This window comes from Kryptolebias marmoratus, linkage group LG3 (assembly GCF_001649575.2).
Source record: "Kryptolebias marmoratus isolate JLee-2015 linkage group LG3, ASM164957v2, whole genome shotgun sequence".
In the NCBI taxonomy this organism is placed as follows: Eukaryota; Metazoa; Chordata; class Actinopteri; order Cyprinodontiformes; family Rivulidae; genus Kryptolebias; species Kryptolebias marmoratus.
This window is the reverse complement of record NC_051432.1, coordinates 4,956,984-4,972,267: the sequence shown is the minus strand read 5'-3', so window position 1 is coordinate 4,972,267 and position 15,284 is coordinate 4,956,984. Positions and strand designations below refer to the sequence as shown.

At 38.4% G+C, this 15,284-nt stretch overlaps 1 protein-coding gene across 1 annotated transcript; it reads left to right on the top strand.

The window, feature by feature from the left end:
* The first annotated feature begins 216 nt into the window (after positions 1-216).
* Positions 217-11,950, top strand: commd1 (copper metabolism (Murr1) domain containing 1). Its single transcript, XM_017434975.3, has 3 exons — positions 217-424; positions 2,494-2,784; positions 10,415-11,950. The coding sequence occupies exons 1-3, from the start codon at positions 251-253 to the stop codon at positions 10,520-10,522; spliced, it is 573 nt and encodes a 190-aa protein (XP_017290464.1). The 5' UTR covers positions 217-250; the 3' UTR covers positions 10,523-11,950.
* The last annotated feature ends 3,334 nt before the right edge of the window (positions 11,951-15,284 follow it).

Here is a 15,284-nt window from a genome sequence, read left to right as displayed (position 1 = left end):
GCCACTATCCTGCATGTTTTACTTTTCTTGCTGCAACACACCTGATTCAGTGGTTAAATTACATCTTGCACAGATTGTACTGCTGTAGTTTAATGTCTGGAAACCTGAATGTTTTCGGTGAACCACCTTCCTAGAGCAATAACTGGTTGGAGAGGAAACTGACGTTGGACTTCAACTCCCACAATGCCATGCTGCGCCAAGGTTCACGTGACATAGTCCACCTGCCTCATGTGACTGGCCACACGGAAACATGGCGGACGTGGACGCGACAAAATCCTTGAGCGGTCTGTTAAACGGAATAGCGCAAATGGTTTATTATAACAACAGGGAAATTACAGAAGAGCTGCTGAAAAATGAGCTGTACCCGGAAGTGTCGCAGGAGGAGTTCAAGGCTTTGCACGATAAAATGAAAGGGCTGATAAAGGTAAAATCATGGAAGTTAGCTTACTTACAGCAACAGCAAACACATCAAAAATGCCGTCATTAATACTCTCTGGAGAGCCAAAAACATGTTTATTGAAGGTGTAATAATATATTATTTTACAATTATTCTAGGGTCACACTAAACGGAAGTGTCAGTGCTTAAAGGGATTTTTTTTAATAAGTGTCATTGTTTACTTAAATCGGAACACATTCCGCTTTTGATCGAATTTAAGCTGAGATAGGTTCAAGAAAACCCAAACAGACTCTCAAAAATGTTAACACTATTATTTACTTAGTCACTTATTTTCTCATCATCTGGTTTGTTGTCAGCAGGGGGCAGCACTAAAAAAGCACTGAGGAGCTCAATGAACTATTCCAATTTATAAGATTGTATGAGCAGATAGATAGATAGATAGATAGATAGATATGATAATAGAGCTACTGGAACATGACATGGATGGATGAGGACAGAGAACACTGTTGGAGTGCCCCTTATACAAGTAAGCCTATATACGAAGGGCCTGGGAATTATGGAAACTTCAGTACCCAACATCCACTTTGACACAGAAACAACTTCAGACCCAGTGTTAAGCTCCTCATGGCGTGTACCACTGGCAGATTGAGGTTGATATCAACAGATTTTACCAGTGGCTAGAGGGCTGGAATGAAGGACAGCATAGAGGCACTAATCATGGTAGCACAAGAGCATTAGAGGCCAGGGTCTATCATATCAAACAGGACCCAAGATACAGGCTGTGTAAAGATGCCCCTAAGACAGTCCAGCACATAATAGCAGGATTTAAGATGTAGGCAGGCAAAGTCTACATGGAACACCATAACCAAGTGGCTGGAATAGTGTACAGGAACATCTGTACCGAGTATGGACTGGAAGTCCCACAGTCAAAGTGGGAGACTCCACCTAAGGTTGTGGAGATTGGCAGGGCTAAGATACTGTGGGACTTCCAGATCCAGACTGACAAACAGGTGATGGCTAACCAACTGGACATTGTGGTGATTGATAAGATACAAAAGAAAGCAGTGGTGACAGATGTAGCAGTCCCAAGTGACTGTAACATCAGGAAGAAGGAGCACGAAAAGCTTAAGAAACACCAAGGGATGAAAGAGGAAATAGAGAAGTTGTGAAGAGTTAATCCAAAAAATGGTTGAAAACAAAAACAACGGGACTTCTATTCTGTAGTTGAAGACATTTTGCTTCTCATCCGAGGAGCTTTTTCGAATTGAGAAAGCTCCTTTGATGAGAAGCGTAATGTCTTCAGCTACAGAATAGAAGTCCAGTTGTTGTTTTTTTTAACCTTTTTTTGGATTTACCATGTGTTGGATGAGAGAGAATCAACACCAGCATATTGTGAAGAGTTAAGGCCTCAGTGGTACCAGTGGTCATCAGAGCACTCGGTGTGAGTGGCTCCAACAGATCCCAGGACCAACCTCAGCGATCTCTGTCCAAAGGAGCGCAGTCCTAAGAACAGCTAAGATTCTGCGTAGAACCATCAAGCTCCCAGGCCTCTGGTAGAGGACCTGAGCTTGAAGTGAAAGGAGAACCGCTCATTTGGAAAATAAAAAGCTTGTAAAGCACTTTGCAGGACCTGGGTAAGATTAAAAAGATGCTATATAAATGTGGACCATTTACCATCTCGTCTTTCTAACACCTCCCTCTGGCTAAAGCTGAAACAGGTCTGTAAATATCCACAGAACATGACATCCTAACAGCATTTTTCCCAGGAGCTGTGGCACCAATCAACAGTGTTAGATGTTGAATTAACAACATTTAACTTGCCGTCAAATACACTTTATTATTCTTTCTAATATGCTGTAAATTTTAGCTTACTGTATAGTAAGCTTTATTAATTTGTCCTTGCAGAGACATGGTGGCTGATTTACATATACTCTAGTTTATGTAGATAATAAACTGCACTTGCCTACTATGTCAGTTTCCAAACACAAGATCAGACACAAAGACTAATTGCTCACATTTGTAAAATATTTAGTCAATTATTAGAACATTAGAAAGCTTTGATCCTTCTCCTCTTGCTCTTCTCCTTTGTCTCCCAGTCCATGGCCACAGCAGACATGGACCATGGCCAGCTGGAGGCCTTCCTCACAGCTCAGACCAAAAAGCACGGTGGCAGCGGGGTGAGCGCCGAGCAGGCTGCCGCCCTCTCCCGCTTCTGGAAGAGCCAGCGAGTCCGAGTGAGGGACAGCTTGTTGGCTCAGAGCCGCTGGGAGCCTGCCCTCAGGGGCCTCTCCTGGAGGGTGGACCTCCAGGCGGCTGACAGCCGTGGGAACACAGATCACAGCAGCCCAGTCGCCCTCATGGAGCTGGAACTTGGTAGAGCTGGACAGGTGAGAGTTGCATTTTTTTGGTCTTTATCCTTAATCCAATTTTGCATCATCACAAAATGAGAGTAGAAGCAAAACATAGTCTTCACAAAGCCCCTGAGGCTTCCACATTATTCAGTTTGTGAAACCCTAAGATGATGCATTATTTTCTATGGAGCTGCTACCTTTATCACTCATAATTGATCAAACACACAGTCAAAACATGATTCTCAAAATGTGACCCATGAGTAGTATATTATGTTCAGTGAAAAGATGCAGTATTAAGAGAGAAAAAACTTTGTAAGTTTGTAGTGTTTTAAACATTTTGACCTGATGCTGTCACTGCTGTGGAGTCCCATTCAATTCACATCAGCTGAGGGATGGAGAAGCACTGAGCCTTTGGCTAAAAGCTCTACACCTAAACAGTCCATCATAACAAGAAATTGTCTAAATATGTGTCCTGATGCATGCTTAATAATTAAGACAGAAAACTCTAACAAGGTTGAGTCAAGTCCTCTGGATGGGTTCTTCTTTGTTGAAACGCTTCATCTTTTATCCAAAAGTCTTCTCCAGTCTGAGGAGTTGCAAGCAAACTCAGTTTTTAAAGCAGCACATTCACGTAGTAAATGAACCAGTTTGCTGTGACACCCAAAACTAGTTGTTCACATGCAAAAGGGGGACTATCAGCCCAACCACTGATTGTTAGGTCCCTGATGGCCGCTTACTATTCACAGAGGGCTGAACGACACTCGCAGTAACAGCATTGTAGGAGGGGGACAGTTGGACACGGAGGCCTCTGCCCCTGTTTAATGATGGATGGGTTCTCTTCACAAAGATGGCTTCCTTTACTCCTCTCTTGAACCAAAGTTCCTCTCTGTCAAGGATGTGCACATCTTCATCTCTGAAAGAGTGACCGCTGGCCTGCAGATGGGAGTAAACTGCAGAGTCCTGCCTGATGATGTTGCTCTTCTATGCTGGGCCATCCTGTGGGCCAGTGTTTTTTGGTCTGTTTTGTTTCCCCAATTTATAGCTGTTCACAGTCCTCCTGGCACTTAACAGCATACACAATATTACTCTGTTTGTACCAGGGGACCAGATCTTTGGGATGAAACGGTCTTTGCCTTGGTGTATTTTGGGGTTTGAAAGCCACTGGGACGTCATGTTTTGAAAATGTCTTAGTTTTTCTGAAACGCCTGTAACATATAGAGTGACCGCTGGTCTGGGTCTGGGTTTGGGGTCCTCCTTTTCACCCGGTCGCTGGCTGGAGTCCTGTTTGGGTTTATTTGCTTTCAGGAAGGCCTAATTAGGATATGCACATTGCTCCAGGGCCTGTCTTGTGTGGGATTTCTCCATCTCCCTAGCTCCTCAGTTAGTGGGGATGCTGTCTGCTCTGCGTTAGAGTCCTGATGACTCCTAACTTGAGCTCCAGAGGGTGATGAGAGTCAATCAACTGGTTGATTCACTATGCGAAGGTGCTGCTTATAAGGCTGAGTTTGCTTGCAGTTCCTCGGACTAAAGAAGTATTTTGGATAAAAGACAAAACATTTTCAACAAAGAAGAAACCGCCTAGAAGACCTGACTCAACCTTGTTAGATGTTGAACAATTGTTCATTATGTTGAAGGAAAACTAACAAACCAACACACTTTTCCTGAAAATTTTTTGTGCTATTAGTTTGCTATTTGCTGTCAGGACCATGCAGAGACATGGAGTTGAGAACATGTGATTATGTATGTTTATTAGCCTTTGTTGGCGTAGTGCTCTGGCTTTAATCTTCATGATGAATAACACATCAGGTCTTACTACTGTGGATGTACTGATATACCTGCTTTTCTGTAGTTTCTTTGCATGAAAATGTGAGTCTGAAATACATTATTTTGAGGAAGAATGTTCTGCTGTTTCTGGCAGTAAAAACATCTGATCACTGTCATAAAGCTCTTATCTGATGTACTGTCATGTCTGTTTACAGAACAGAACTGATTACTGACAATAACCATCCAGATACTGATGTTTTAAAGCTGTATTTTCATGGCTGAAGCATGTTAAAACTTTGCACCTTAACAAGTCTTTATAGGTGATGTCAGACCATGTGTGCAAGTGATCCTCTCAGTAATAGATATGTTGTAGGATCTTAATACAAGATAACTGTTTCAATTTAATTAGTAATTCTTCACAATTACCGGTATGTACGTTTGCAATGGCGCAAGTAGTAAACCAGAAGATGTTAATCCAAGTCTAGTTAAAGCCAACAATAAAACTGAACATAGCAGCATAACACAAAAAGCCAAGGCAAAAATATTAGTCAGTCTTTTTTTTTTTTTTTTTTTTACTGAGAAATAAGTTTCATAGAAATTGTAAACATACATTAGGCAAACAATAATGTCTTTCTTATTTCCAGTTTTACTGGTTTCCCTGAACAGTGTTATGTGCCACAGTTATTAGTCTTTTTAAAATAACTTTAAGGTGGGGAGAGGAGGTGTGTCATCTTTCAGATGCTCATCACGCTGCTATTTGTTATCATCTTCATAAATTTAACTGTTTACTTGTTTCATACTAAAAACCTCCTTTTTCAATGTGTTGAATTTCTATTTGCATTGCATCTCTGCAATGTATCATAACATTATGTACTGTAAATCACAACTTCAGTGTCATTAATATGGAGACTACTTGTTGCAGTCCTCCTGTCCTATTTTGGTCGAGTGTGCCTTTTTTAATTAGCAGCTGTTCATCATCACTGACAGTAATTGAAACGTCTGTTTATCCTGGGGCTGACAGTGACAGAAAACCTACAGGCTGGAGGCCCTGAAGCGAGTCTGTGACTACTAAAGGACATAGAAGAGCGTAGTGTTGGTCTTGATGCTGTGGGATTTCCTAACATGAAGCAAATACTTGCAGATGTGAGAAATTGGGGAAGAAAACTGAAACAGTGCAGGTAATTTTAATCTCAAATTTGGCTAAAAAGCTGGGGTTTGCATTCAGAGCAAGATAGAAAATTAAAGTGATAAAAAGTTAAAAATTAAATCAGAAGGTTTTACCAACCTGCTTTTCTTTATACTGAAAAGGCACTCGTTGATCATGTCCATCTAATTTTGTTAAACCAAAACTACATTTGAAATATTATTTTGAATAATCTCTCAGCTCTACATATTGGTCCCAATAATATAAACTTTTATTGAGGCTCAGTCAGAGTGAGTTTAAAAAAAAACCCCATTGCTTTACAGCTTTGACAGGAGGTCTGGGAATTATTATTATTATTTCACAACAACACAACCTAAATGACTTCCTTGTTGTAAATGTAAGAATCACAAGGTATTCTTTATTTAAAATCATACTGATTTGGTGTGTTAATTGAATTTCGACCAGTGACATTGTAACACAAAGCTGGTGTGTTAAAAAGAGGGGACATTATGTTTCATACAGAAGTGGAAAGAGTACTAAAATAATTTACTCAAGTAAAAGTAGACACCAGAGGACCAGAGGGACTAATAATCTCAAACTGTCTTAATTTAAATAATATGCTTTACAAATTAAAGTGTAATAACAAAATAAAACATGTTCACATGTAACATTTAAGACATTTATGTAATAAAATTAGTCATTTCAGTGCACACCATCCAACAGTTCTCAAAATATGTTCAATAATCCTACAAACCAGTTGGTTAAACTTTTAAATTGCCTTTTTTGTTTTTTATATATTTTCATCACAGTTCATTCTTGTGGCTACAGTTATGCAGTTCTTGTTCACAGAAACACAAGACAATATAAATATAGCTTTAATACCAGTGGAAGGTATGAATATGTCATACTTCTGTTAAAGAAAGAGCTCAGGTTTTTTACACAAGTTTTTATGTGATATTTATCAGTGTATTTCCTGCAGGTGACAGAACTTACTGTAGTCCTCCTGTTTGGAGGAGCAAGAACTCACTCATAATAAATGTTAAGTTTTTTTCCTTATGATTTCAATTTGTTTTTTTGTTTTTGATGGTATTTTTTGTTGTTTTTTTTTACTTTCTTTAACTCAGTAACAGATGTGATTTCAATTGAAACAAAATATAATACTTAAAGCAAAACATACTCAACAGTGTTTTTTATTACTTTTAAAATGTTCAAATACACAATAATACTATTTGATCAAAGTAATGTGAGTAAATATAATTCATTACTTTCCACCCCTGGTTTCATATTAGGTGGTAGTTGTTAAAAAAAAGTATATTTCTCGGTTTTCAGAAAAAAATGAATGGTTTTTCAGCTGTTTCCTTATTACTGCAGTATGTAAATGTATCACTGAGTAAAATGCATCAGAGCTTCTGTCTGTAAAATGAAAAGTCAACAAAAACACTGAATAAGGGGACAAGTTAAACCACAGAAGTTAAATATTAACAAGAAACTTGAAGCCCTTTGTGATGCACTTGTTAATCCATCCACTTGTCGTCCGTCAGATCAGTGATGCAGTGGAACATGTCAGCTGAAACATGAGGAACATTAATGAGCTAACAAGCTGTGTAGCTTTATACAGTCCAGATTCTAGTAAACACTGCAGACCGGACCAGCATGAGCAGGATTTGAGAACAGATTTTGTTCTGCCTGAAGTCCTGGTTCTGGATGTGACCAGATTACTGGTTGCTTTTAATAAGCTTCAGTCCCATGAGAAGGCTCAATTTATTTTTTCAATCAAGCTGAAAGCTGTCTCATGGCCACTCTTAGAAGGTATCACTCAGGATAAGCCTCCTCTACTAACAGGGAGGCTTTAATTTGCAAATAAAATCCAGTGTATTAGTTTAAAGGTGGGGTCAAAGAATCACTCCTAACAAGACTGAAATGATTGGAAAAGACCAGTGGAAGTGGTGCTTCATAACAAGCTAACCAAGCTAGGACTGTTGATTCTCTGGTTTTGGATACTGAGGCATGCAAACATCTTAACTGGCTTCTAATTTAATATTATTGTGAAGCACATGGAGGCTCTAATAACGAAGAAAAAATATTAAGATAATACGGATTATTTTGACCTATAAAGTTGAAGTTGTGTTACGGGTTGAAATACAGGAGTTTGTTGGATTTTCTGCTTGACAATTTTTATCTTTGAGAGAAAATTTAATTATTTTAAATTGAGATACTACAACTTCTGTGTTGCACAATGTGTACTCTGTTTTTTTTTGTATCTTAATCATAATTAATATGCTGTTTTGTTGCACATAGATTAAAATTGGGATTGGATTTGATTTTATTGTAGCATTAATCCTGTAGTGACAGAAAATTCCTTTTAGTAAGTAAGTAAGTCAATTTTATTTCTATAGCCACTTTCACAGAAACAAACATCACGAAGTGCTTCACAGAGAAAAAAGTAATTATAAGCAGCAAACAAATTAGGTAAAAGCCTGTCTGAATAAAAATGTCTTAAGATGTTTCTTAAAAGAGTCTGTGGCATCTGTGCAGAGTAGGGACAGTGGGAGAGTGTTCCAAAGCCTCAGAGCCACCGCCAGAAAAGCTCGGTCTCCACAAGTTTTGAAACAGGTTTGAGGGATCACCAACAGCATTTGACTAGAAGACCTCAGACTCCTGGAAGAAGACAGAGGCTCCAAAAGGTCCACTATGTATTTGGGGGCCTGGCCATTAAGTGTCCTATAGCAGCGATCCCCAACCATAAAAACGGGGATATTTTTTAAAACATAATAAACGTAAATCCAACATGTACTCGCAGCTTTGTTAGTTGCGTCCTGGTATTGTGTTATCAACATGAATAAGAGCCTCTCCTCCCCCTGATGTCCTCTGTGTTGAAACATGCCCTTTAAAATAAGATGCACCACAAATATAAAGTGCACGAAGAATACAACTCACCATAACGCTGAATCAGTGGGAGCCCTGTGCCTGTTTCTCAGTACAGAGACGGTCCCATCTAGGGCTTCCAGACGTTTGTTTTTTCCTGATTTTGCTGCTTGTTGGTTTGGTTTTAGCGGTAACGCATCATGTGACCTAGATAAGCATTTTGACACGCATCAAGAGTGAGTCATAGACGGATGTAGTGGAGAGAATCAGGTCAGTTTTTCAAAATAAATGTCGTTCAGACTCCGAAAATAAAAAAACGAAAATACTGCAAGTTAATTATTCTTTCTCTGTGACCCTGTACCAAATGACCCACAAACCGGTACCGGTCCACAGCCCGGAGGTTGGGGACCTCTGCCCTATAGGTTAAAACCAAAATTTTAAAATTTACTCCTCAAGTGCACAGGGAGCTGGTGTAAAGAGACAAGAAAAGGAGTTATGTGTGCTCTTCTGTTGGTCTTAGATAAGAGCCTCGCTGCAGCATTCTGCACAGACTGAAGACGAGCTGAGGGCGACTTGTTTAAACAAGTAAAAAGACTATTACAATAGTCTTAACCAGAGGAAATAAAAGCGTGAACAGTCAGCTTTATATTTATTCTTATAAAGAAAATACAGAAGTTTTATTTCCTCCTTGTAAAACTGGATTTATACTCTGCGAGAAGTGAAGGAATCTGCTCTCTCTGACACACTTATGAGACCAAATTGATGTCATTTTGTTCTCCTTGTTCTCAACACAAGGTCTGGGCAGAACATTTTTCTCCTGGGGGTTTGCGTCAGCTATTGTGTGATTGGTCAGAAGTGTAAAGGGGGGTGGTTAATGCTGCCAGGCAGTTCTGCGAGCTGCTCAGTGTGTCCGCAGTCACTCTGGGAGTATTAGCTGCTGGGAGCTAACATTAGCTTCTGGGGTCCAATATTCACAGTGGGACCACTGATCTCCCCTGTGCTGAGGCCAACATGCTGTGTGGCTGCTGCTGAAGGGTTGGTGGGACTCGACGGTCGGCAAAATGACTGCTGCCGTCCTGGAATAAAATGTTGTTCTCCTCCTCCATCATCTGAAAAACTTCCGTCTCTGTGATTGTCACATAAAACTGATTTCCACATCATGCGGCCGCTGTGTTCCTGTCGGCGTGCTGCGGAGAGGCGTGGCTTCCTGGAGATCAGCAGTGGGGTTTCAAGTATAAAATGTGTTTGGAAAAGAACGCCTCTCTGCTACCTCAGTGAGAGCAGATTTCAAACCAGCTTAATGGTCAGTGGGCATCAAAACAAAACCCTTATTTATCTTCTTTTAATACAGATATAAATTAACTCAAATACAAATATAGAGTCAATGATTTGGACCTAACATGTTGATAATGAATTAACATTAGGGCTTGTTTCAGTTTTCTACAAACACACATGCAAATCTTAAGGAAGAGCTGGTGAAATTGTTGTCAGACCGGTAATTTTTCTGTGTTTAGGCAATGACTGTTAAGTAATTACCACACATGCTTTTACATGGAAGGTCTGTATGTTGATATAAAAAAGGCTTGAAAATCAACTGTAGAGTTTGTTAACTCTAGAAACAGCTCAGCTCTTTCTAGTTCACTAAAAGACGACTACTCACCATCGCAGCATCAGTGACTTGACTCTTCATGTGTGTGTGGGTGTGTGTGTGTGTGTGTGTGTGTGTGTGTGTGTGTGTGTAGTGTTACACTGTGAGCTGGTATTTGGAGGACCATCCATAAGACATCACTTCTTTTCTGCTATCAGAGCTGAGAAACTGATGTCCCACAGCACTGAAAAGGCATTAGGAATATTTGATGTAATTAAGTGTTTTTCTTCTTCTGTCTGTCTCAGGACTCTGAGTTTGTGTGTCTGGAGTTTGATGAAGCCAAGGTGAACCAGGTGCTGAAGAAGATGGCTGACATTCAGGAGAGCATCGACAGAGTTGTTCACCGCACCTGAAGCTGAGAGAGAGTCTGACAGACATGTGACCAAGAGTTAAGGAACCTCTGAGCGAGTCCAGCTGTCCTTTCCTGTAAACCTCCTTTAACAGAATCTCACAGAAACAGGACTTAAATCTGTTCTGTCATGGAGGTATTTTTCTAACCTGCCTGTACAAAATGTCCTTTCGCAGAAGAAGATTGCTACATAAGGGCAGTAACAGCAGTCAAATCCATTTACGGATTATTTTTAAGTGTCTTTAGTTGTTCAAAGGCCAAATGTGTTTCTCTTTTCTGCCAACCAGCAGGGGAAAAAAATGCAGCTCCATGGAAGAGAAGAAAAGTTGTCTGAAGCATGTATAGTCCTGTTTCAAACATGTGAACTACCATGTTTGGGATTTTTTTACTGATTAAATGAAGCTAAAAAAATAATGTGAGTGTTATAACATATTTTAATGTGGATTTTGTTTATATAACAATTTTTGAGGTTGATTTTCTAAACACAACCAATGCAAAATGTTGTTTTGAGGAAACATTTTATTGTTTATATTTAGCTAACATTAGTCTGAATGTTCTTGTCAGATTCAGCTTGATTTTATATTCAGGTGTTTTGAGTAATCCCTTGTTGACCTTATTTAGCACTGATACTGTATTACTACAGGTAAAATAGTCACTGATAAAACTGATTTAATTCTGAAACTTTCTAAATTAGTTTCAAATATAACTTTTCATTGAATACTTTTGATGGTGCATTTTAGCCAAAGATCAAATTTGATCTGAGCACAACAAAAACAATAATGTTTAACAGAATATTGAACAGGAAGACACTGTGAGCAAACAGTAGATGCCCTCATATTTACATCAAACTCACTGTTGTCAGTGTTAGCATTTGGCTGATATTTTATTCTATTTGAATCATCATTTTGTGCCATTATTGATTTCATAATAAAATCAAAAAGTTGAGAGCAATGATAAACACAGTTGGAATAGTAAGCTAAAATTTGAAGGGGTATTTTGACCATTTTGAAGTGCTGTTCTGTGTGAAAGTTATGAATAGTTACCTGTTGTAGATGGCACTTTGAACAGCCTTAGTTTGGAGAAATGATTTTAATTCTGATCAGAATGATTAGCTCGTAGCTAGTCCGAACGTAACCAAGACCAAAGAGGATGGCTGCTGTCTTTAAACAACTTCAATCTCCAAAGTTTCCTAGCAATTCATGCAAATACTATTACACAGACCGTTAAACCACCATCATTTTTGTGTTACATGATTATTTACGTTGAATTCTATCTTTTTTTTTAGAACAAATAGCAGCAGAAGCTAGCTGGAGCTTTGCCTGCCTTGGGGCATTTCTGGAGGAAATTTCATAATTCTTCTGTAATGATTATGCAATACAAAACTGTATTGTAAATGCTTAAATAACACTAAATGTTGAAGATTTGAACACTATGTGATCAAAAGTGTATGTCCACACCTGTTTATTGAATTCAGGTGTTTTAGTCAAGTTTGAGCTTTTTGGCCCATTATATCCAAAGATGGATGGCATCAATGCTTTAACATACCAAAACATTTTGAACAATGTTATGGTTTCAACCTTATGGCAGCACTTTGAGGACGGCCATTTTCTGTTCCAACATGACTGAGACCCAGAGCACAAAGTAAATACTATACAGACATGATGTGATGAGTTTGCTGTGGAAAACCTTGACCTCAACCCCGTCAGGTACTGCAAGATGGCAAATTCTGCTTTGGAAGAGGGTCTGTTTGGACAAGCCATTAACCACTTGACAGTACAGTTTGAGTGGACTCACTTCCAAAGTAGATTTTACCATCTTAAAATAACGCCAAGCTTCAAATATTGTGTGGAAGTGAAAATTGATGGCATTACTGTCTTAAAGCTGGGAATAATACAATTTCACTTCATCTACATCAGCATCAACACTGCCTTGAAGAGTTTGAAAATGGGGAGCCCTCCCCGTTTTCCAGCTCTTCAAGGCAGTGTTGAGCAGATAAAAGGAAGTCAGGATGTATTTTTACATTTAGACAGCTGTGTTGAACTTCAGTCTGGAGCCCAAGCTGGTGCTGTATTCATTTATATTTAGGAGGAACAAACTCTGCATGACATCACAGGGTCAGTGTCAGACTCACGTGAGACACTGGCAGTAAGGATTGACTATTAAATATCCTAAAAAAAATACTGTTTATGAACTTTAAATTGCGTATGTAACACATACTTTTATCTACTACATTCAGAAAGTGGCAATCTGTAGAAAAATGTGAACAGTAAACCAACAGGCTTGTTTTTCTGAGGTAGTATTTATGATGGAAGGTACATGACTTCAGAAGGGGGTGACCTTTTTCTGCAACATTCACAGTTTACATCTGCCATGCAGTACCCAGGCCTTCATAATAAAATAAAATATTAAAACCATAATTATCTAAGTGAAAGGTGTTCAGGTCACTGTTTTGCTTTCAGCTACAATCCTGCACTCAGCACAACACAGTCCCATCAGAAAGGGAGCCTTTTGGTGTTCAGTAAAAAAATGTCTACATCGTGAAATTTAGAAAAAATAGCTTGTTCTAGAAGTTTTATTTTAGTGTAAGAATAAGAAAACAAATACTATCTTAATGAATGACTTCAAGTAAATGCTAATGACACCAGGTGACTTTTATGTTTGAGTGTATCATCCCTTTTACTGCTGACAGTGATTAAGGGTGAAGTGCTACATCCGTGACACACCCAGTGAGTCCTGTCCTGCTTGAATAAGAACACATCTTAGGGCTCATTTCCTTCATAATTTAAGTCTTTGGCAGTTGTTTGGTACAGAACCAGGCTTGTATGCAGACTTTTCAGTTATCGCCTGCTGTGGAAAAGTAGGGAGTAATGTAATTCTGTGTGTGTGTGTTTGATTGTTGACCCAGGGAACAGATTTTAGTGAAACTCTCAGAAAGTAATCAGTGAACGTGCATCTACAACTGATTGACTTCTGGAGACAACCCATTTCAAAATGACTGCCACAACTAAGCAACCTTAGCCAACATATACAAATGGCTATACTATTCGTTTTTTATTTTTATTTTTGTGTGTGTGGGCGGGGGCAGGGGTCTGGTAATAGCTGATTGCCTACCCCAACATATACTGTACTCTTGAGTGCTAACAGACCTCTTAAGACCTTATGCATCAGCTAAAAAATGGTTGTAGATTAACTGGTAATGTAGGATTCTGTCTTTTGAACTGATCCTCGCTTTTCAAAGCACACCTTCAGAAAAATTAAAGATGAAATTAAACATGTCTCCCTAACGACAGAAAATTAATTTCTCTAAAGTCTGCCAACAGATCAGATCCTCACAGATCCTTCCTGGGGTGTGTGAACGTGTTTCTGTTTGCTTGGTGTGTTTTTAAAACTCAGAAGGGCAACAATTTTCCCAGAGGGCCATTTTGACTCATACTCAAAGACATGCTTTGTTTTTCACATGACAACATGAAGCTAATGTCTGCAGTTTTGTAGATTGATGACAATATGAATATTCTTCAAGTCAGGTCTGTTGTTTGTCCCTTTCAGGGTGTTCTTTTCTTTTTTTTATAAATTAGTGTAGTTATCATGCTTGGTCAAATATAACAACGATCTTTAACGTTTTAAACAAAGTGTCTGTAAACTAACATGTTAAAGTTAATTTAGACCAAGTTTTAAGCAAATAAATGCTATATTTAGTTCTTATTTTGAGGTCAGGTGAGTTATTTTGTTTATGTTTGACCTAAAATACTTGGTAAAGAGATTAGGACCTTGTTTTGAGTCTCAAGCATATTACTAAAATCCTGGATTTTATTTTTTCTGTTTTATTTTCATATGAGGATGTCGAGGGCTGATTTGAAATGGCTCAATGGCCGCCTCTGGCCCTCGGGCCTTGTATTGCTTATCACACTGATAAATGAAAAGAAAAAAAATAAAACTAATAGAAATTAAAAAAAACTAACCTTGCTGTCAAATATGAAGCTGGCTGGAGCATTTTTTGTGAAGTTGTTTTCTTGCCCTGATTCTGGGCAGGATTCTAAACAACGCTTCACAAAAAAGGCTGTTACTAAAGCACAGAGGACAATAATAATAAGTCATTCTGTAGCTAAAACATTGCTCAGAATTACTGCTTCAGAAACAGGATGATAATAGAAACAGATTCAGAAAAACCAAGAATGGATGAGAAACAAAAGTTATTAGAATGACAAACCAGTCTGGCAGCCATCTGCTTTTTTATATTAACTTTGCAGCATAATTTAGGTTTTAGTTGTCTATGTTTCTGAATGTTCATATTTCCCATTCAAAATGTATTTAAATGTTTTTTAATTTATTTTTTTTCAAACAGCAACTCTGCATGAAAGGTCTCGTGTTCCTCACATAGAGATGTGATATTTTGAAGCGACTGAGCAGTGTACACTGAACTGGATCTTATTCAAAAAGGTTCAATCTATCAGTTTAAAAATGTCTCAGTATGAAGCAGAAAAGCACTAGATTGCTGTGATGTCCTCTGAAAACAGTGGTATAATTTGTCATGTGAAAGGACTCAATAATTAATTTGATTTTTAATGTGAAAATCATTAGAACTCTGAAATGTTTGGTTAAGCTTGGCTACATCCAGAATGAGCTGAACAAACTGTAGCGTGGCTTATTGTTTAAACTTTATACATTTTAGTGATATCTATTTATATTTTAAAATGACATTGGAAAATTAAAAAAAAAACTGAAAGATGTCAATATTTGTAAAAAAAAAAAAAGTTTAAAAAATAAGC

Bases quoted from the DNA above. Each gene is read 5' to 3' on its own strand.
- commd1 (XM_017434975.3), top strand. From the start codon at position 251: ATGGCGGACGTGGACGCGACAAAATCCTTGAGCGGTCTGTTAAACGGA. The intron at 425-2,493 runs GTAAAATCATGG...TTTGTCTCCCAG, and splicing joins AAATGAAAGGGCTGATAAAG to TCCATGGCCACAGCAGACAT. The intron at 2,785-10,414 runs GTGAGAGTTGCA...TGTCTGTCTCAG, and splicing joins AACTTGGTAGAGCTGGACAG to GACTCTGAGTTTGTGTGTCT.